The following is a 21,477-nucleotide window of genomic DNA, read 5'->3' as shown; positions in this document are numbered from 1 at the left end:
ATACACTGCAGGTGTAGCCAAAACAAAAAAGAAAGAAGTGAACTATTGATACAGGCTACAACATGAACAGCCCTTGAAAACATTATGCTTACTGAAAGAAGGCCACATGTTGTATTCTATTTTTATGAAGTCCAGAGGAGGCCAATTCCTAGAGACAGAAAGTGCATTAGTAGTTGCCTGGAGCTGGGAGAATTGTGGGGAAATGGGAGTGATGCCAATGGTACAGAGTTTCTTGGGGTGATGAAAATAGTCTTAAAATGTTTGTTGTAATAGTCACACAACTCTATAAATACTAAAAGCCATTCACTTGAGGGGGAGGGAGTGGGATAGACTGGGAAGCTGGGGTTAGTAGATGTAAACTATCGCCTTTGGAATGGATGAGCAATGAGATCCTGCTGGATAGTCAATTAGGACAGAGCATGGTGGAGGATAATGTGAGAAAAAGAATGTATGTATGTATATATGTATGTGTGACTGGGTCTCTTTGCTGTACCATAGAAAATTGACAGAACACTAAACCAGCTATAATGGAAAAAAGAAAATTCATTAAAAATTTTTTAAAAATAAATAAATAAATGGGGTGAATTGTGTGCTATGGGAATTCTATCCCAAGACGTTATAATAAAACATAAAAAAATAGGTGGAGGAGTTCCCACTGTGGCAGAGTGGGTTAATGGTCTGGGCTATCTCTGTGGCACTGCCAGTTCGATCCTCAGCCCAGTGCAGTGGATTAAGGATCCCGTGTTAACTGCAACTGTATGCAGGTGGCAGATGCAGCTCATATTTGGTCCCTGGCCGGGGAACTTCATATGCCATGGATGTGGCTGAAAAAGGGAAGAAAAAAAAAAAAAAGGTGGATAGAGAGGATGGACTCTTCACTAATTGCAGTTTTTCTATATTTTTCATTCTCCTCTCTTGGCCTTTATGTGCTTTCCCAGATGTTTCTTAGAGAGAAACCATCTGAAGCAAAGATTTATAACTCATTGTATGGAAGCCACAGGATTTGTGAGAAAAAGCTGGAGAGAGCGATGATTACTATAGAGTGTTTGCATTTTGATTTACTTTTTGTTCACGTTTCAGACTGAGTTCTTGACTTTGCACCTATTACCATATACTAGCTCTTCTCTCTCCAAAGAGATGGAAGGTCTTTGGAATTTTTAATAAAATATCGACTGTTGGTCAAACCCAGCTCCGGAGAATCAAATATAGTTTACTTTTCACCCAACTTACTTCCAACAAAATGCCACATGAGAGGTTGAAGAAAGCAGAGAGGAACAGATGCTGTTTTCCCCTGCTTTATGGCAAAAATCATCTCTCTGTCAAGGTCAAAGAAGGGTCTTTATTCCACCAACTGAACTCCTTATCCTAAGCTGGGAAACGATTATAAAGTAAGGAGCCTCAGTGGAGGGAAGAGGCCAGCACAGGATAAAACATATTCTTAGGTTTTCTGCTCTAAGCTGAGCTGTGGAGGGGAGCACGGGTTCCGAGCATGGATGGGGTTGCCAGGTGGGACGTGCCCTGGTCTGTCAGTCTACCCCCGCCTGGACATGAGCAAGTGGCCTTGGCAACCAAGTTATCTCCCTTGAGCCTAAGCTTGCTGGCTTGCTTGCTTGCTTTTAGGGCCGCACCCACAGCATATGGAAGTTCCCAGGCTAGGGATCGAATCAGAGCTTTAGCCGCTGGCCTACGCCACAGCCACAGCAACGCTGGAACCAAACTATGTCTGCGACCTACAGACCACAGCTCACGGCAACATTGGATCCTTAACCCACTGAGCAAGGCCAGGGATCAAACCCACGTCCTTATGGATCCTAGTCGGGTTCATTAACCACTGAGCTGTCAAGGGAACTCCGGAGCCTAAGCTTTCTTGGTTTCAAACTGAGGGATCTCAAGTCTTTCCCAGCCCTAAAAATCTAGACTCTTGTGATTTCATACTCTGATCTCAAATTCTCTGAGACATCAATGCTAAATGAGCATACAGGTAGAGTATCTATATTTGAGTGAATATTGTGCCCAATATTTTGAGTAATGAACAAGTGTCATAAAAGGAGTGATCTTATGACTTTTCTCAGGCCTCTGGAGCTGTAACTGGTCTAGCATTTAAATTAATGAATCAGAAAGAACATGTCTGGTAGTTTTGTAATCCAGAAAAAGATGAGCACAACAGACATGGCAATTTCCAGACTTAGGTTTAAAAACAAACTGGCAGGTTCCAAATGAACAGAAGCTCAGTTGACCATAGTGAAGCTAAATATTTTGAATGTTGGATAACAAGTTCAACTTGAACTAAGTTTGATGTGGTTACTTTTTTTTTTTTTTTTGCGGTATAATTTATATACAGTGAAATGCACAGATTTTAAGAGAACATGAGTTTGGACAGTTGCATACATCCATGCAATATATCCATTCCCCTATCAAGACATAGAATATTCCCAGCCCCACAAAAGAGCTTTCCCAGGCCCTGCCAGTCAGTCCCTAGCCAGAGGCAAAACAGGGTTCTAATTTCTTTCTCCATCCATTAGTTTTTCCAGTCCTAGAACTCTATCAATGGAATCATGCAATATATACCCTTTTGTGTCTGGTTTCTTTCATTCAGTGAAATGGTTGTGGGGGTCATCCATTTAGTTGGTTATCAGCAGTTTCTCACAGGTTGGATTCCCAGGAAAGAGACAAAGATTAGCGGGCAGGGCATTTGTTAAGGAGGCCTCTTGGGACCTGCAGCTTTAGGAGGGAGGAAAAGAAGCAGAACTGAGCAGGGGGAGAAGGGAAGCTGTGAGGCAGATTGACCCCAGCCCTGGATGATCCTGTGAGGACAGCCACCTTCGGCGCACATGGGGATCGGGGTAGAATTCTCAATGGGAGCTCTGGAGCTGCCCCTTTCATCCCATGTTAATCTGGCTGTGGATGTGCACTGCTTCTCCAGGAAGAGCGTGGTACTTTGGTTAAGGCTCCTTGTTTCAGCCCGGGAAGTCTCCCCCCACCCCTCCCAAAAGGGCTGTCTGCTGAGGGCTGTCTTCCAGGGCCACTTCCAGCAGAGGGAGAAATAAGGCCTTCATTTCTGAGGGTTCCTGCCAGCATGTCATGGTGTTCTATTGCCAAGTAGCGCCTTCCTGGTGGATGGACTAGAATGTACTTACCCCTTCTGTTGCCAGACATTTGACCTCTCCAGTTTTGGAGCTATTCCGAATAAAGCTGCTTTCTTAAACAGGTCTTTTTATGGATATATGTTTTCATCTCTTCTGGCTAAATGCCTAGAAGGAGAATTTCTGCCTCATATAGGATAGGTGTAGGTTTAACTTGATAGAAACTGCCAGGCCAAATTTCCAAATTCCAAATTGTCATTTTACACGCCCACCAACCATGTAGGAAAGTCCCAGCTGCTACATATTCTTGCCAACACTTGGTGTGGCCAATCTTTTTCATTACATACAGGAGAGACTTGAAAAGTATCCTGATCACTTAGATGGAAATATCAGAAGGGATTTCTGCTTGGATCAGAGTTTGGACTAGACAGATGCTGAATTTACGATCTATGGTAAGCACACTGTCATGTGCATTTCTACAGCAAAAATCACCCTTAACCTGTTGACTTCAAGCCCTTTGTTATTTTGGAACTGCCATATCTATATTTATTTCAAAATTACTTTAAAATTTTGAAGTTCGGGTTCAATGTAATGGCAACTTAAAACTTAACCTGTGGTTGAACCTCCTTAGTGGTAAGTTCTCCTGTATTAGAAAATGAATTCTGACATCTGAGTTCCTTCAATAAAGTATATTTAGATGTTAAGCTTTGATAGTAGATAAGATTCACTGATCAGGTACTACACGCAACTGTGTTCTATCACCTGTGTTATATCGGTTAATCCTTACACTTGATTCAGGGAGGTACAACAATGATCACCTCCTTTTTATGAATGAGGAACGGATAGGAAAGATGGAGCTGCTTCATTCATTCACAAGTATTTAATGATCACCACTAACTTGCAAGGAGATAAGGTATCAAACAACAAAAAAATCTTTTTTCCTCTTGGAGCTTACAATAGAGGGAGATAGATAGATAAATGGACAGATAGATAGACAGGCAGGCAGATAGATAATATGCACAGTTTTACTCTCCTTGGGCTTTCAGTCCATATTTTCTATTTGGGTTGGTAACTACAAAGACAGAATGCTAGAATGTACTTACCTACGCTATAGTATATTGTTACACTACTGAGCATTATGCTACAAAAGAAGCATCCACAACTAGGTTTCTCAGAGTTGCAGATATGGGTCCAGATAATTGTTGAAGGATTGAGAATGGAGCACAGGTCAGAGTCATTGGAACTTGGACTCACTCTTTGGGTTCTAGATGATTTAAGTGACTTCTAAGAATTTCTTCTGCAATTCAGATATGTTGGGTGGGGGTGGACTATTTGGCTCTACCAATATGTTTTTGAATAAAATAAGATACAGTTTCAGGAGTTCCTGTTGTGGCTCAGTGGGTTAAGCACCTGACTAGTGGCTAGTGTCCATGAGGATGCAGGTTCAACCCCTGGCCTCACTCAGTGGGTTAAGGATCCAGCATTACTGCAAGCTGTCAGATGCAGCTCAAATCTGACATTGCCGTGGCTGTGGTGTAGGCTGGCAACTGCAGCTCTGATTTGATCCCTAGCCTGGGAAATTCCATATGACACAGGTGAGGCCCTAAAAAAAATTTCAATGCATGCCTGAGATACATGTTCATAAATGCCACCTATTTTGATATACCATGTTTCTCCTCGGCTATTATCTATAGTCTTATTTTTCTGGCTCTGGCCCTCTCTGAACACATCAGAGGGGAAAGTGTTAGCTTAACCAGCAGTTTTCTTCCTCTGCTATTACGGCCTTTTCTTCGTATTCTAGGCTATACCTCTTCCTCAGAGCAAATTCAACTTCTCCATCCTACTTCCTCTAGTCCTCCATTCAGACTGAATAGATCTTCCTTTCAAGTCATCTAAATCCCCACCTGTATTAGTCATCTATTGCTGCATAGCAATATTACCACAAACATAGCAGCTTACAAAAACCTATATCTTGGTTGTTGCTTGTCAGGAGTTTGGGGACAGCTTAGTGGGTTCCTCTGCTTAAAGTCTCAGGATCTCATAAAGCTGTAGTCAATGTGTCAGCAAGGGCCATGGTCTCACTGAGGCTTGACTGGGGCAGGGCACATTTCCAAGGTCATGTGGCTGCGAGTGGCGTTCCATTCCTTGCAAAAGGCCAGACTGAGGGCCTCAGTTTCTTGCTGGCCATGAGCCAAAAATTGCCCTCTGTTCCTTGCCTCATGGCCCTCTCCATGTGGCAGCTCACAGTGCTTCTTAAAGCCAGGAAGAAGGGGAGTATCTCCTAGCAAGACAGATGTGACTGTCCTATAAAACATAATCATACACACACACACACACACACACACACACGTCACATATATCCTCACCATAGTCCTTTGGTTAGAAGAAAGTCACAGATCCCGTCCACCCTCAAGGAAAATTCCTTACATGATGGTGTGACTATCAGAAGGCCACCTCAGCCTTTGCACTGCACCCCCGATGTTAAGAAACATTTCTTGCATTACCTCAGTTAGTCAAATGTTTTCTTTTTGCAAAAGCAAGGTAAGCTAGACCCCTCCATCCCCTTCATTAATCTATATACAACGAGTTGTGAGTTAAGGAACATTCCTGCTTATTTTTAGCATTGCTCTATTCCAACCAAATCAATTTTTAATAAGGCATAGGCTAGTAATCTCAGAAGAGAAATTGAACACAGCTTTAACTGGGGATGTTGAAAACATAATGTCAATATTTAGTAGATGCATATTAATATAATTATGGAAATATTTAGATTCTATGTTTTCTCAATTACTGAATCAAAAACCCCAAGTAATCATTTGTAAGTTGTATTCTTATTGACACTATTGCTTTGCTGGGCCTGAAAGTAAGCCCAATACTTTTGTGAGTCTTCAATTTCCTTTTCTTATTTCCCCGGGTAGCCACAGATCTAAATGGTGCCTTGATAGAGATCATATTCATTCATTCATTTAAATATAAAGTACATACCTACTGAGCATCCACTGTGTGCTAGCTCTGTGCTGGTGCTATCATGGTGAACTAGGCATGGCCTCCAAATGACCTTGAGTCCAATGGAGGAGACAGCCTTAGGGTAAATTCCATGGGAAGGCTGCTATGGAAATTTACAGGTTAAGGTCCCAGAGGATTTGACATCTCAGCCAGCATGTCCCTTAGACGTAAAATAATGGAGAATCGGAGGCCAGATATTAAGAATCAATCAAGTAGAAATGGAAAATAAAACCTGAAGGAAGATGAGTCCTCTAGTTAGCAATAAAAGAGGGAGATGAATGGAGGTTTGAGAAGCAAGCCTTTAGGAAAATGTACATAGATGATGGGAAGAAAAGTCATTAATTTTTAGTAACTGCAGTTTTGGCAAGCTACAGAGAAAGTCTCACTCGTCAAATGGTAATAGCAGTTTTCAGAATAAAGCACTAGATATTTCTATATTGACATAAATAATGGAATATGACTGAATACTCATAATGCTTTTGCATAAAATGAAAGTTTTATTGCCCTAGATGAAACAGGGTAACATTTAACATGGAAGCAAAGCAAAACTTCAGACCCTAAAATCACGGGCTCAAGTGAGACCTGTATATTAATGCTATTTTGTTAATAAATGTAGCTGAATAGTGTCTTCAGCATTGGTTCACAGAAATACATCACTGAATATGTTACTGATTCACCGAACAGTACAGTATATGCACCTATAAAGAAGAAATAAAGTAATCTGCAGAAACAGTGAAATCTTTTGAGCTTTATGTGAGTTTTGGAATATTTATAGCAAAGCGAAATCCACAGCATTTTCTCCTGCTAAAGAGAGAGGGAGAACAACAATGTTCTTTTAAAGTATAACACTAAATCTTTCATCTGAAGATGGCTTTTTATTGGATATTGGGCCTCTTTCTCCCTTGTAAACATTTCCCTGTGCATCTCATAATTGAAAGCCCTCTGCTTAGGGAAGTTGGGAATGAAAACTCTTCCATGAAAGAGCCTCATTGCTTTGGAGAGTGGTGTATAGATTTAAAGTGGCAATATTCCAAGCCCATTTTGTATGCCTACTTCTTAATTGTGTGATTATATGATTTCTCCCTGAATAAATCTTGTTGTGATGAAAGATTAAGTCTGAACACCTGCAAGTTGCCTCATCCCCACCCCCTCTTCTCGGCTCCTATCTTTATCACCTGTTTGGAGAATGTGTCAACTTTCCTTAATTGAGAAGTGATTTGCAGTTACTGAAATCCATTTGATAGTCCAAAGCCTCTTCAGTATGTACAACTTTCCCTAGGGGGTTGTTTTACTTGGAGGCATCTTAAGTTTAGATTTAAGTTCTAATAAAACTAAATATGTTTTTTTAAAAAACAACCTTATAGCTTCTTTTTTTTTTTTCTGTCTTAAAATACCAGAAGCATAAAAGAACAGTTGAAGTTAAGCCTGTTAAGTATGAGAAACGACTTATTTTGTTTGTGACTCCCTTAACATGTCCTTTGGAGTTTTAAAGAGACCATTGTACTACAACTAAAAACAATTACAGAGAGATATTTACCCTAAAGGAAACAAAAATAAGCAGTAGGTTGGAGTTCTTCATCTGTTTTTAGTTATAGAATGCTGAGCTATTTAATAATGGAAGTGGTTTAACTAACGCTAAATATGCATCTGTATTTTTCCTGGGATACCAAGTAGTAAGTTTTAAGTTCACCTTTCTCCTAGTGATGTTTCAGTTCTTATAACTACCAGATAGTTCTGTTTTGTATCTTGAATTGTCTTCACCTGCATTCCAGGTACTTTTTTCTATTCAAAAAATGCAGAGCAGTCAAGCCCTGCTTTTCACATGGGTGACCGAAGTTTCTGAATATATTGAAGCAAATCTCTTGTTTTGCTTTGACTAAAACCTAAACTAAAAAACTAAAAATCTTTTAGTTCTTATTTCACTTGTGCCCTTATTTTTGTGGGAGGGGTTTTTGCTTCTGTTTTTTAACTGTTTGTCTTCTTGATTGATAAATCAACACATTTCATTATATTATGGCCAGAGACTGTGGATTGTATAATACGAATTCTTTCAAATTTATTGAGATCCAGTATTTACTGAACATATAGTTTCTATTTCTCAAGTAATGGTCTGTACATAATATCTATAATACCAAGCTTATCAACTGGACTGTTCAAATTCATAACCTTAAAACATTTTTTTTTTTTGCTTGATCTTATTACTTTTTGATGGTGTGTTAAAATCTCTCCATATTATTGTGGATTTGTCTATCCTAATTCTGTTAGTTTCTGCTTTTTGTACTTCAAGATTCTGATGGTAGGGGCATACTAGCTGATAATTTGTACATCTGTTTTCTTGTTAGGTCACTCCTTTTCACGTCATAAAATCACTCCCTCTCTGCTATTTATTATTTTGACTTCAATTGTAATTCATCTATTATTAATACTGATATACTAACTTTCCCTTGCTAAGTATTTGCTTAAGTGTGTATTTTTCATGCTTTTATTTTCAATGTTGGCTGTTTGGGATATATCTCCTAAAATTGGCAGACAGAGAGATGCATTGTATTTCTGCTCCCTCCAAACTTTTACTCTCTGTCATTAGATATGAATATTCCTTTTGCAATATTGCAGTTATTGTTTTGGATTTGACTATCTTAATTTGTGTCCTCTTTTCTTTCTTTTTTCTTTTTTTGGCCACCTCCACAGCATGAGTAATTTCCTGGGCTAGGGATCGGCCTGTGCCACAGCAGAGACAACCCCAAATTCCTAACCACTAGGCCACCAGAGAACTCCTGTGTCCTCTTTTTTTTAGCTTGCTCTTTTTAAATTTTTCTCATTATTTGGATTAGCAAAACTTTTTTTTGAGGGACACTCCCCTTCCAGCCCCTATGAGGTATTTCTTCTTTGACCTGGGCAGTGGGGCTCCGACAGGACTGAAAATGAGAATAAATAAAACCAACCAAAGGGTTGGGAAAAGTAAAAAAACAAAAAAACACAACTTTTTAAAAAATCCCTTCTTTTATTTACTGATTCAGAAGCTTATTACATTTTTCTAACAAACTCATAAAGTATTTAGTTTATCTGTCCTCCTGATCAAAATCAGGACCCTAACAATATGTCAAAAAATTCATTGACTACATCTCCATTTTTAAAATTTAATCTTTATTTTATATTGAAGCATAGTTGATTTACAATGTTGTGTTAGTTTCAGATGTACAACAAAGTGATTCAGTTCTACATATACATATATGCACTCTTTTTCAGATTCTTTTCCCATATAGGTTATTATAGAATATTGAGTCGAGTTCCTTGTGCTACACAGTAGGTCCTTCTTGATTATCTGTTTTGTATATAGTAGTGTGTATATGTTCATCCCAACTTCCTAATTTATCACTTCCCTCCCATCACCTTTCCCCTTTGTTAACCATAAGTTTGCTTTTGGTCTTTGGTTATTTGTTTGTCTGTTTCTGCTTGTTTGTTTACCGCCACATCTGCGGCATATGGAAGTTCCCAGGCTAGGGGTCCAATTGGAGCTGCAGCTGCTGGCCCACGCCACAGCCACTCCAACGCCAGATCGGAGCCACATCTTTGACGTATGCCACAGCTCGAAGCAATGCCAGATCCTTAAGCCACTGAGTGAGGCCAAGGATCAAATCCCCATCTTCAAAGGGACTAGTTGGGTTCTTAACCAACTGAGCCACAATGGAAACACCCATCATCAGTTCGGTTTTGAAGGCTACGAGTCTGTTTCTGTTCTGTAAACAAGTTTATGTGTATCATATGTTTTCTGGCCCACCCATGACATGTAAAGGCCAGGGACTGAACCCATGCCAGAGTTGCAGCTTGAACCATAGCTGCAGCACCACTGGATCCTTAATCCTATATGCCATGAGGAAACTTACATTTGTATCATATTTTAGATTCCACATATAACTCATATTTGTCTTTGTCTGACTTCATTTAGTATGATAATCTCTAGGTCCATCCATGTTGCTGCAAATGACATTATTTTGTTCTTTTTATAGCTAAGTAATATTCCATTGTATATATGTACCACATCTTTATCCATTTCTCTGTCCATGGACATTTACGTTGCTTCCATGTCCTGGCTATTGTGAATAGTGCTGCTTTGAACGTTGAGGTGCATGTATCTTTTCAAATTATGTTATTTTTCCAGATATATGCTAAGATATAGGATTGCTGCATCATATGATAGTTCTATTTTTAGTTTTTTTTTAAGAAACCTCCATACTGTTCTCCATAGTGGTTGTACCAATTTACATTCCCACCAACAGTGTAGGAAGGTTCCCTTTTCTCCACACCCTCTCCAGCATTTATTGTTTGTAGACTTTTGATGATAGCCATTCTGATTGGTATTGATACCTCACTGTAGCTTTGATTTGCATTTCTTTGTTAGAGATGTTGAGCATCTTTTCTTGCGCTTTTTGGCCATATGTATGTCTTCTCCAGAGAAATGCATATTTAGATCTTCTGCTCATTTTCTTTGTTTGGGTCATATGTTTTTTTTTGATATTGAGCTGCATGTGCTATTTGTTTATTTTGGAGATTAATCCCTTGTTAGTTGCATCGTTTAGAAATATTTTCTTCCATTCTGTGGGTTATCTTTTTGATTATCATTTTGTGTAGGCAATAGTGTATTAAATTCACCATAATTCTATCAATTTCTGTACTTGTTGTTTCTTGCATCCCACCCTTAATCTGGGCTCTTTTTCTTTCCTACTGGGGGATATTCAGTAGAAGTTCCTTTAGTGGTTAACCACTTTCAGTGAGTAGATTGTATTTGATTTAGTGAATGATTGTTTATCTGGGCATGGAATTCTAAGTTATTTCCCCATAACACTAATATAATTCTATTGTCTTCTTAGATTTATGGTGATTCTTTGATGTGGCATCTGTCTTTTTGGCCTATTTTAACATCTTCTCTTTAATCTTGATACTCAATTTCCCCAGGATGCATCTAGGCATAGATTGATTTTTTTTTCCCCTTAGTGACACCTTGGATTGTTTTCATTCCACACTTGGATGTCTAATTGAACATTTCAAAATTGAACTTCTAATTTTCTACCCTCAATCCACTTCACCCTGTTGTCTCAGATTTAATTAATGGCAACTCAGTCCTTCTGACTGCTTAGATAAAATTTTGAAGTCATCCTTGCTTCATCTCTTTTCTCCCATACTCCACGTTCAATCCTTGAAGAAATTAAGCTAAACATTACCCTAAAAGTGCATCTAGAATCCACGTACATTTCACCATCCCCATCACTGCCAGCTTGGTCTAAGGCCCTATCATTTTTTAAAATTTTTTTATTAAAGGATAGTTGATGTACAATGTTCCGTCAATTTCCACTGTACAGCAAAGTAACCCAGCCACCCATACACCACCACCCCCCCCTTTTTTTTTTCACTTTCCATCAGGTTCTTACCCAAGAGACTGGATACAGTTCCCTGTCCTATAAGCAGGGCCCCATTCCCTCATCCCTCCTACATGTAACAGTCTGTATCTACCAACCCCAAACTCCCTATTGGCGCCTCCATCCCCCTGACAAACACAAATCTGCCTTCCATGTCCATGATCTGTTTCTGTTTTGTAGATAGGTCATTTGTGCCATATTTTAGACTTCACATGTAAATGATATCATCTGGTATTTGTCCTTCTCTTTCTAACTTACTTCACCTAGTATGAGAGCCTCTAGTAGCATCCATGTTGCTGCAAATGGCATTATTTTGTCCTTTTTTATGGCTGAATAGTATCCCTATCATTTCTTGCCTGGTGTATATTTCTGCTTCCAACCTTGTCTCTTCCCTCTACTCAGAAGCCATAGTAATCTTAAAATATAGGGCAGATCATGTCATTCCTTTGCTCAAACCTGGCATTGCTTCCCCATCTCCCTTACAGTAAAGCCAAAGTCTTTATGGTCAACTGCAACATCCTACATGGTTTATAATCCCCTTCTCATCTTCCCCTCCCTTACTGTCCTCCAACCACACTGGCCCCTTAATGTTGCTCAAACATACAGCCTGCTCTTGTCCTTACATTACCTGGCCTTTCTGCTTGGGATGCCCTTCCTCCAGACAACTTCATGGCTAACTCCATCGTGTTCTCTGAGTCTATGCTCAGGTAATACCTCTTCAGTGAGGATTACCATAAGCATCACATGCTAATCCATCTCTCTTACCCTCCATCCATCCCTTATAACCCATCTCTTGCCCCTAGTATTTCAAAGCATTTTTCACCTTCTAAATTGCTATAAAATTTACTGATTTATTAGGTTCATTGCTTATTTTCTGTCCTTTCGTTAAGATGTAAGTTCTCTGAGTGCAGGTATTTTTACTTTTTGTTTAATTATCTCAATTACCTAGAACAGAGCCTGGTACAAAGGAGATGCATAATAAATACAAATTGTTAGATGACTGATAAACCAATAAATGAATTCTTATTTATACAGAACTATCATATGTATATGTGCAAATATGTACACACGTATATAATCGTAAGTTATATATTATAATATATATAAAATATAGATTCTATGTATTTTCACTGAATGGAAATACAATGAAATATTGTTACAAGCCAAGTGCGCATTAACTGGTATACAGATAAACAAACTTTGGTATGACCATACACTACCAATTCATACAACATGAATGAATATCAAAAATGTTATCTAAAAAAAGCCAAATATTTAAAACTACATATGCTGTTATCCATTTATATGACAAAAATTTTTTTTGCTTTATGTGGCTGCACTCATGGCATATGGAAGCTTCCAGGCTAGGGGTCGAATCAGAGTTGTAGCTGCCAGCCTACACCACAGCCAAATCAATGCGGGATCCTCTGAGCCATGGCTGCAATCTACACTACAGTTTAGGGCAATGCCGGATCCTTAACCCACTGAGTGAGGCCAGGGCCAGGGATTGAACCCACAACCTCATGGATCCTAGTTGGGTTCATTACCGCTGAGTCACGATGGAAACTCCCCACTCATATGAAATTATAGAAGAGTCTAAATTATGGAGATGGAAAGCAGGTCAATAGTTACTTTGTGCTGGTGGATGGGACTGGAATTAACTGCAGCCCTGATGGAACTCTTTATGGTTCTCAAAGTTTTCTAAAGCCTGATTGTGGTAGCAGTTGACAACATATTTACTACAACTCACTGAATTGTTTATTTAAATGGGCAAAATTTAGGATTTGTAAATCATTCCTACAAAAGCTGTAAGCAGTAAATAAACAAATACAGTTAATATTAACTGCATACAATAGAATTTAATCTTTCATTTAGGAAGTATTTCACAATCTTGAGTCACCTTCCAAATGAGTTGCTGACTCTGTATTGGAAAGATGTGAATTTATAAATTAATAAAGTTGAGAGCCTTCCCTGTAGCAGCCCATTGTTCATCCTTCACTCTTGGTGGAACAAACCTCTATTGCTATACTCACGGTTAAAGTCATTTACTTGTAAGCCTCAATACCCATTCTCCACCATATATATATACAATGAACTGCTCCAGGGTCCGTCTGTACCACTTCTCCTCACGTCCCATGCACCAGAGGTACTGGGCCCCTGGGAGATCCTCAGTTAATTCTAGCTAAGTGATGAGAGGGTTATTAACAGAATGGCATATAAGAGGAAATGTACAGCCACTGACAGAAATTGATATTATCTTGCTATGGAATCCTCATACTAACATCAAAATCATCCATCTGTTCCTAGGTGGACTTTTTTTTCTTCCACACTTCACATTGCTGTGATGAAGGAATTCATGTACATGCTTATTCTTCTCTTTATCACACATATATTAAGTGCCTTCTATATGCCTAGACATTTTTTTAGGTACTAGGGATGGGTGTGATGGCTTATAAAGCAATGATTTGGACCTTATTTTAAGCAATTACTTTCTGTAAATAGGGCAGTAATGATTACACATGTCTTTAAGGAATTTTCTCTTTAGATTTGGGGTCGTAAATTAAAGACGATTAATTTTATGGCAGTGGTCGGAGTTTTAAACACTATGGATGAGTGATTTGTTTTTCTTATAAAACAAAGTGCAACAAGTTACACACTTTTTCTCCTGGGGTGGGGGAAAGTTTTCTGGAAAAGGAAATTCCAGCACCACCCCTTGAGGTCTTTCTTTTCCAGAATAAATCTTCCAGCCATCCAGCTCAATCACTAAGTAAGCACACGTGTGAAACACCACGCCCTTTGCAGAGACTCCGGGCAAAAGTGGGGTGGGCTATTTTGCTAATCCTTTTAGCTTGAGCAAGCAGTAGAAGAAAAACTCAGGAAATAAATCATATAAAAATATGAGAACAATAGGAAAGAAAAGCCTGTCTTACAGGTTTGTTTCCTGTTCTAATACTTGTGGAATGTGGTTTTTCCCTCCACTGATGCTGAATATAACTAGAATGTCTTCTCTTTACCAAAGCTCTCCTTTGTCTATTTATGTTATCATGTTAAAACTAAAATCTCTCAGAATCGTCAAAATAAAAGGCCTGGGAAGCATTTAGTGGTAATTGCTATAAAGTAACATTTTAAAAAGTAAACACTGGTCACATATACATAATTGCAACTGCAATTATAAGCTTCTGCTTGCTTTTTAGTAGTTATGTTTTCTGTGTAAGTGGACTTTCACAAAATATAGCCACGTTTTGAAGTAATGCCTAGATTTTAAACACTGGCAGATATTCTACTAAAAAAACTACCTTAAAAATTTTTGCACACCAATTTTTAGTTTCTGAATTTTATATTCTTTTACCTGATTATTAGAACCTCTTGTGTTAAAACAGCCTTCTAATTTTAAAAATTGCCCTCTAGCACCTCCCTCAGAGAAAGGGAGAAAAGACAGTTTTCTGCTTTTTAATAAATCTGATAATCATAGGTAGGAAGAAGATAAATGACTAAATTGATACCTTTAGATGTTCCCTGAATTTCTGTTGTTGCTTCTGACCATCGTGTCCAGGAAACAGATACATTTTTAAAAAATCCTATTTAGAAAATTATTATATTTTAATTACTAAGTGTCATTTCCTTTCCCCTAGGAAAACGTTTTCTATGACTCTAATGCCCATTTTGCAGGTAAATGTCGGTAATTCACTAGATCATCATGGCCAAGCCCAGGACTAAGGGCGCCAGTTAAGAGAATCTTCATCTACTTGAACATGGCCATCACCAGCCACTCTTGCTTTCTGGGCCACCACTGACCAACCATCTCATCTTCTGGGACTCCCCCAACTCTTCTCCCCCTCCCCCTGCCCCAACTGCTGGTGTATCAAAATCAGGTCCTAGCAGAACTGACAGCATCTGGAAAAGCAGACACCCAGGATGGGTATTCATGGCATCTGTGCTTTAAGGGAGGAAGATCTCACTCTTCCTCCTTCTCCAGGCTTAGATCTGGCCACTAGACAAGCCCACCAATGACCTAAGTTTTGGTAGTAACCTAAAATTTGGTAGTAGTAATGACTGTACTAATTGTAAATCATCTCTCTAGCCACCAAATTGGACTTCAATATAGGAGGAGAGGACTTTTCCACAAACAGATTGCTAAAGTTTAGGTTTATGTCTGCTTTCAACTTTTATCTCATGGATCCAGTGATTCCCATCCATGACAAGTTCAAGTGTCACTTTGGGTACCCCGAAGGATGAACTTAATAACTCCTACATCAGACAAGACAGTAAAATCTGTGTCATTGGGTAGAATGCTTGAACACCTCAGTAAGTACCTCCTCTGTTGAGAGGCAAACCAGTTTTAGGGAGGGGAAATTCTATCTAACGAATCCACTCAATTTCTTTCTGGAAGAAAAGGAGTAAATCACAGAAAGTCTTGCAGGAGTTGAAAAATATTTGAACTGTTTAGTGGAAAAACTCCGTAGATACTGTCAGTCTATATTTTTTGGAAGGTTTAACATAAACTACTCCTCACAATCAGTCATGGTAATGATTTGATGACAGCATATTATAAAAGATGAAAGATGAGCTTCCTTATATTGAAAGAAACTCATACAGGCCAGTTGTTAATTTCCAGAAATTCTGCAAGCCAGTTGACATACATTTTGCAAACCAGTTGACCATCTGTTGAGTTGGTCATTATAGGAGTAGTTACACCATAAAAACGAGCAAACCGAATCATATCAGTCTTTTCCTCGACCCCCAGACCTAACTGGTTGTTGAGCATTTACCATGAGATCACTGGCTAAGAGACTGGCTTAGAAATATAGACCAAAGACCAAGGCCAATGGGATGAATGCTGAAGAGTTATAAATAGATCATTTCCTCAGAGTTAGATGCTGGCGCTAATCTTTTTTAAGCATTTTTATAAATTCCCTGGAAAGAGGTAACATGCTGAGAAATGTCCATTTTTTTCAGATGCCATTAAACATTGCCGCAGTTAAACTGTAAACTCAAGGGATTAACAGCCAGAGCTCTGAGTAAAACTGAGGTGGCTGAATAATAGCAGATGAGCTGTAATGAGGCAAGAACAAGGCAATCTGGAGGGAAATTATCTTAACATACTCTTGTTAGAAGATAAACTCTTACCTTTAGGTCATGACCCATAAATGGAATTTAGGGATTTCTGTAGACTTTTTCTATGTTCATTAATATAATTTGTTAGCTGTGATAAAAAAGGCTGTTAAAACACCAACCCCCATCAGAAGCACTGGAAACAAAATAGAATAAACTGTCCCACCCTTATAAAGAAAGCTTAATGCACACTTCCTGCAGTTTTGGCTGACATGCTTCAAGGATAATGTAATGGAACTGGAAAAATTTCAGAGGAAAGTCTGTAACCTGATCCGGGGATTATAAGAATCCCAGATGAGGTTAAGATTATATTAACTAGCAAATCATGAAAGGTTTTGAGTAAGGTAAATATACATGGATTTAGCAAATCCTGAAAGGCTATAGCAATAGAGTTCCTCTTTGATGTTTAAAATATGAATTTGCAGAAGAAATAAAAAGAAATGCATTATTGATTCTCAAGAAAAAGAAATAATGATAGCAAAAATAACATTGTACCTCACAGTTTAGCTTCTGTCATTTAAAAAAAAAATCATTATATTTACATACTTTAATGTGCAGAGTTGACTGTGTATTTTCTCTATTCAATGATCTTCCTCAACAGTTAGACTCTATCCAATTTAAGTTGAGGGAACATTTAACCTGGTTTTTGTGGTTGTTGTTTTAAGGCAATTTCAGGAAGAAATTGAAGAGCTGTTATAATTGTTTATCTCACTGCTGAGCCTCCCAGGTGGAATGTGTTCGCAAAACACAACAGTTTTTTACTTAATAAGGAAATTTAGTTAGGATTAATTTCATTGTCCTAATTAGAACTCACATCTTGGTGAATCCTCAATTTCAATTTAAAAAAAAAATCAGGGTTTCTCAAGAGTGAATTAGGCAAAGGGAAGTAGATAATGGAGCACACTATTACAGGGGAAAAGTTTTCCCCACATAGAGGGTGGGCTACTTGGGTGTGAAAAAAATAGGGCAATTTATATAAAGGATGAAACATTTAATGATGAAACAGACAAGCGACTGTCTTTCAAAAAAGGAAGCAAGACTCATTGTGATCTTAATAATACAAACTTTCAAAAAAAAGGTTTGCATACTTAAACTATCAAGTATGTTTATTATCTCATAAAATACATATACTATATTGCTTTTTAATAGTTGAGTTGAATGCCTAGGATAAACAAAAAAGTGAAAGCTGTGGCAAGTGACATAGTGCATTAAAAAAAAACTTTTAAATGAAATATATACATTCAGAAAAATGCAGAAATCATGGTACACAATTCAGGGAATTTTCATAAAGTGAACCACATTTATGTAATCATCACCCAGTCTAAGGCCACATATATCAATCTACAGATAGACTGATAGATGGAGATACATATGGCATCTAGCCTTCTCATCAATTGTAAATACCAAGAGTATTTATTTGCATTCATATTTTTAAGAAGTTTGAGAATGAGATTTAATTACGGTAGGACTTAATTTGTTATGGAATATTAGCTTCTAAAATAAATTAGTGTTGTTTCCGTGGTTTTCACCTTTTGTGTATTTTAAGACCTCACCACGCAGCTTCGTAGCCCTCACAGTGAATCTTTTGAAATACAGGAGAGGTGAGCATCCCAGAGTCTAGGTGGTAGGGGTGTACTTGGTTGATCCTACACCTAGATCCATCATTCAGATTTATTGTTCACCCTGAATGAGGCCACCAATACTGCTTTTAAAAATTCGATTTGTTAAAAGGAAGAGATTTTTTTAAATGAGAAAAATGCACACAGAGCAGACTAAGCTCTACAGTACAACAAAGTGAGGAAGGAACTAGCTTTAAAGAAACAAATTTTCTTAAATTAAGTACCGTGACTAAGTACTTTAATTCCTTTTCTTCCAGCCCTAAAGGATCATTTGACAGTGAACCTTTTAAGTTTAACGGGAGTCGCCCGAACTCTCTCCTACGCTGGGGGGGTTGGTTGCAGGTCGCACAGCCCCCGCCAGCGCGGCTAGACCAGCCCGTGCCTCTCGGCTCCCCACTTCCTCGCCCCCCTCATTCCACCGCCCCCGTCGCCCACTCCCCTTCTCTCCTCCCCCGTGACCCTTGACCCCAGCTAATCTGCATAGAGGAATGACAGGCATCCGCTGGGCAGGATCCGCCGCGCCGGCTACGGCCGGCCGGGCTGGGAGACCCGCGAGGGGGAGAAGGTGAGGGGACCCGGCGGGCAGCTCCGCATGGACCGAGAAATGAACGCTTGGAAATCTGTCTGCGAGCGGACCCATGATCCAAGGACCAAAAGAGCCGCGTGATCGCCGGACCTGGCCCTGCGACCCGAGACATGGGCCAGACCTCGGTCTCCACGCTGTCCCCGCAGCCCAGCAGCGGTGAGTCTGGGGCGCACGCGATGCGCTCCCGCCGCGCGGGCGCTGGGCTTGCTCCGGGCAGCTGGGACAGTCGAGGGTTCCTGGGCGAGTCGGGCTCTGCCCGAACCCGCCAAGTCCCTCCGAGAAACCCGAGAGGTAGCGCTCCCCCAAACTTCTTTGTCGTGGAAAAGTGGAATGCCTTTTGGGATCCAGCCGATTTTACCTTAAAGGCGCAGGCTCCATTTTCTGTCTGAGATGCCTCGCTTTCGTGTTTATCTGAATCACTGGAGTCTGAAATTTACAAGGAACGCCGTTTGCGTATTGCTTTGTTTTTAAAACGCGAAACTTAACAAAATTAAGGTGCCAACAGGTTTTTCTGTATCCCAGACTTGTTCGCTTGACTTCCGAACAGACTAGAGGTGAATTCTTTCAAGCATGTCAACTGATTTATGGTTTGTTTTTCGGAGTAAAAGAAGTGCTGATTGCCTTCTCTTATCTTGGCAGAACGCTGAATGCTTAATAACAAACCCCCCAAAAATGCTTAATTCTTAATTCTTTCAAATGAGCCTTGTTTATGTTATTCACATAAGCTATAAAATTTGGGGAAACATATTTCATGAACTCAGTTACTGAGGGCTAGAGTTCGTTTTATGGAAACTTGTGTAATGTTTCTGAGATATATTGCCCTATTCCCTGTGTTGTTTCTTTTTTCCATTTTCTTCGACAAAAAAAAAAAAAAAAAAAAAAAAAGGAAGGAAGGTACGTCTGGCATTTCTCCAACAGTGCAGGGATAAACAACTTTCTGGTGGCAATACTTGTGATTGGATAATGGAGTACATTTTAAAAAGGTCCTATTTTGATATTTTTCTCCCATCAAGAATTAAAAAAACAAACAAACCTCAAAGGGGGGCATTTAAGTTATTCCTTGAGATATTTGATACACTTTTGAAATTGTGTAAACATCAACAGGATCTTGCTGAAAGGAAATGACAGGGCACAGATGAAGGTTTTTTTTTTTTTTTTAATCAGCTCCAGGATGTCTCTAGATAGCATTTTATCATTCCAGCTTCCCCCCACATGGGTTTGTTTATAACTGTAGAGCTTCACTCCCTGAAATATCATAAGCTTTTGCTGGAGCTTATGTTAATGCTTCAAGAGAACCAACCTTTTGCCAAGGAGAGAACTCAGAATCCAAAAAAGGTCACACCTTCTCTTGCTGTTAATGACAAGGTTGTATGATGCTCCAGAACTGAAGAGACTTCGTCTGGATGACTTTTGGGGAATTTGCTGGGGGGGTGGGAATGTTGATTAGGATCTTAATCTACTAAACAATTTTGTGCAATTAAGGCTTACTCTCCTTTGTCTTACTTTAAAGTGGTGTGACTTTGTTTCAAGAAAGAATGTACATTTTTAAATTTCTGCACTGGCAAAGCGTGGAAGTGGCTCAGTACTCGAATACAGCAGATATAAAGTACTGCCCTGAATTTAGTTCTTTTGCCACAGAGTATTGTTAGGTAATATTAGAAAAATGAATTTTGCCTTTGTAAAATCAAGGAATATTATATAAATGATGCCTAAGAAGCAGAGTAGAATCCTAAAATGTGACCCTCCTAGCTCTTCCCCAGTACAGCAAAAAATACCCAGATTGCTATAATTCCTAATGAAATGACTAATCGTGTTGAGAGATTGGGATTACTTATACAAAAAGTGATTGAAACAAAAAGTTATGCTTGACTATAAAAGATACTTCAGAGGAATTTTCTCATGGAATGGTGTTATACTTAAATTACAGGTCCTGTGTTTCGCTGATTAGAAGTTTGCATGTATTGAAGTGACCAATCCAGACATTATGAGTAGAGGGGTTTTGGTTTGGTTTTGTCAGTTAAGGGTTAATAATTGTTATGGCTGAATTTTTTTAATGGTTAAGAGCAGAGCAGTTTTCTCATTGTATCCATGTAGGCCCTCCATGTGTATTAGTAATATCCCTCCATTTCCCTGAAGTTTTGCCATGAGATTCCAAATGAAAATGAAAAAACAACAAAAACGGAACATTTGGTTGCCGTATCTGAGTTTTATATTCACATGGTGTTCTTTGCTGAGTCTGAGACCATCAAACCCTCTCTTCTTCCTAGGATTTTATTCCCTCCTTGTTAGCTGTTGGCCACTTGCTTCACAAATGGTGTGAAGATCTTTGCTGAGTGTGAGCTCCAGCATCTACTTGTTGAAGTCTGGAGTGGCTGCCAGGGATTACAGCGGTGGAGATGGTTCGCATCTTAAATGCTTGACGGGGGACAGTCTGTGTGAGGCTAAGGAATCCGTAGCACAGGGTCCAAGCGTGCGTACTTTTTACTCGATTTGGGCTTTTGTGAAAATCATCACTGTAGGCCACAGGTGAGCTTGTGCTTCTCTCTAGATTTCAGGCTCCTTTGAATCTTTTGGTTTGGGGCTGCATCTGTTTCTCTGGGTTCTAAGAAGATCAGTAATATTTCTGAAAATGAGCAGTTTGAATCATTATTTCTATT

The 21,477-nt window shown here is 39.1% G+C and overlaps 1 protein-coding gene across 5 annotated transcripts in view; it reads left to right on the top strand.

Annotated features, from left to right (window-relative positions):
• Positions 1-21,477, top strand: part of PHACTR2 (phosphatase and actin regulator 2) — a 284,512-nt gene that overhangs the window by 127,741 nt on the left and 135,294 nt on the right. The window contains exon 1 of one of the 5 annotated variants that reach the window (XM_021087164.1): positions 18,506-18,976. The exons of 3 other annotated variants lie outside the window; for them this stretch is intronic. In XM_021087164.1, coding sequence (XP_020942823.1) covers positions 18,931-18,976 — 46 coding nt within the window. In that variant the 5' untranslated portion in view covers positions 18,506-18,930. Of the gene's footprint in view, positions 1-18,505; positions 18,977-21,477 lie in introns of those variants that run through there. One more of the 5 variants, XM_021087155.1, reaches the window with a different exon arrangement.

Source organism: Sus scrofa, chromosome 1, assembly GCF_000003025.6.
Source record: "Sus scrofa isolate TJ Tabasco breed Duroc chromosome 1, Sscrofa11.1, whole genome shotgun sequence".
Classification (NCBI taxonomy): Eukaryota; Metazoa; Chordata; class Mammalia; order Artiodactyla; family Suidae; genus Sus; species Sus scrofa.
The sequence above is the reverse complement of the archived record's forward strand: the minus strand, read 5'-3'. Positions and strand labels throughout refer to the sequence as shown.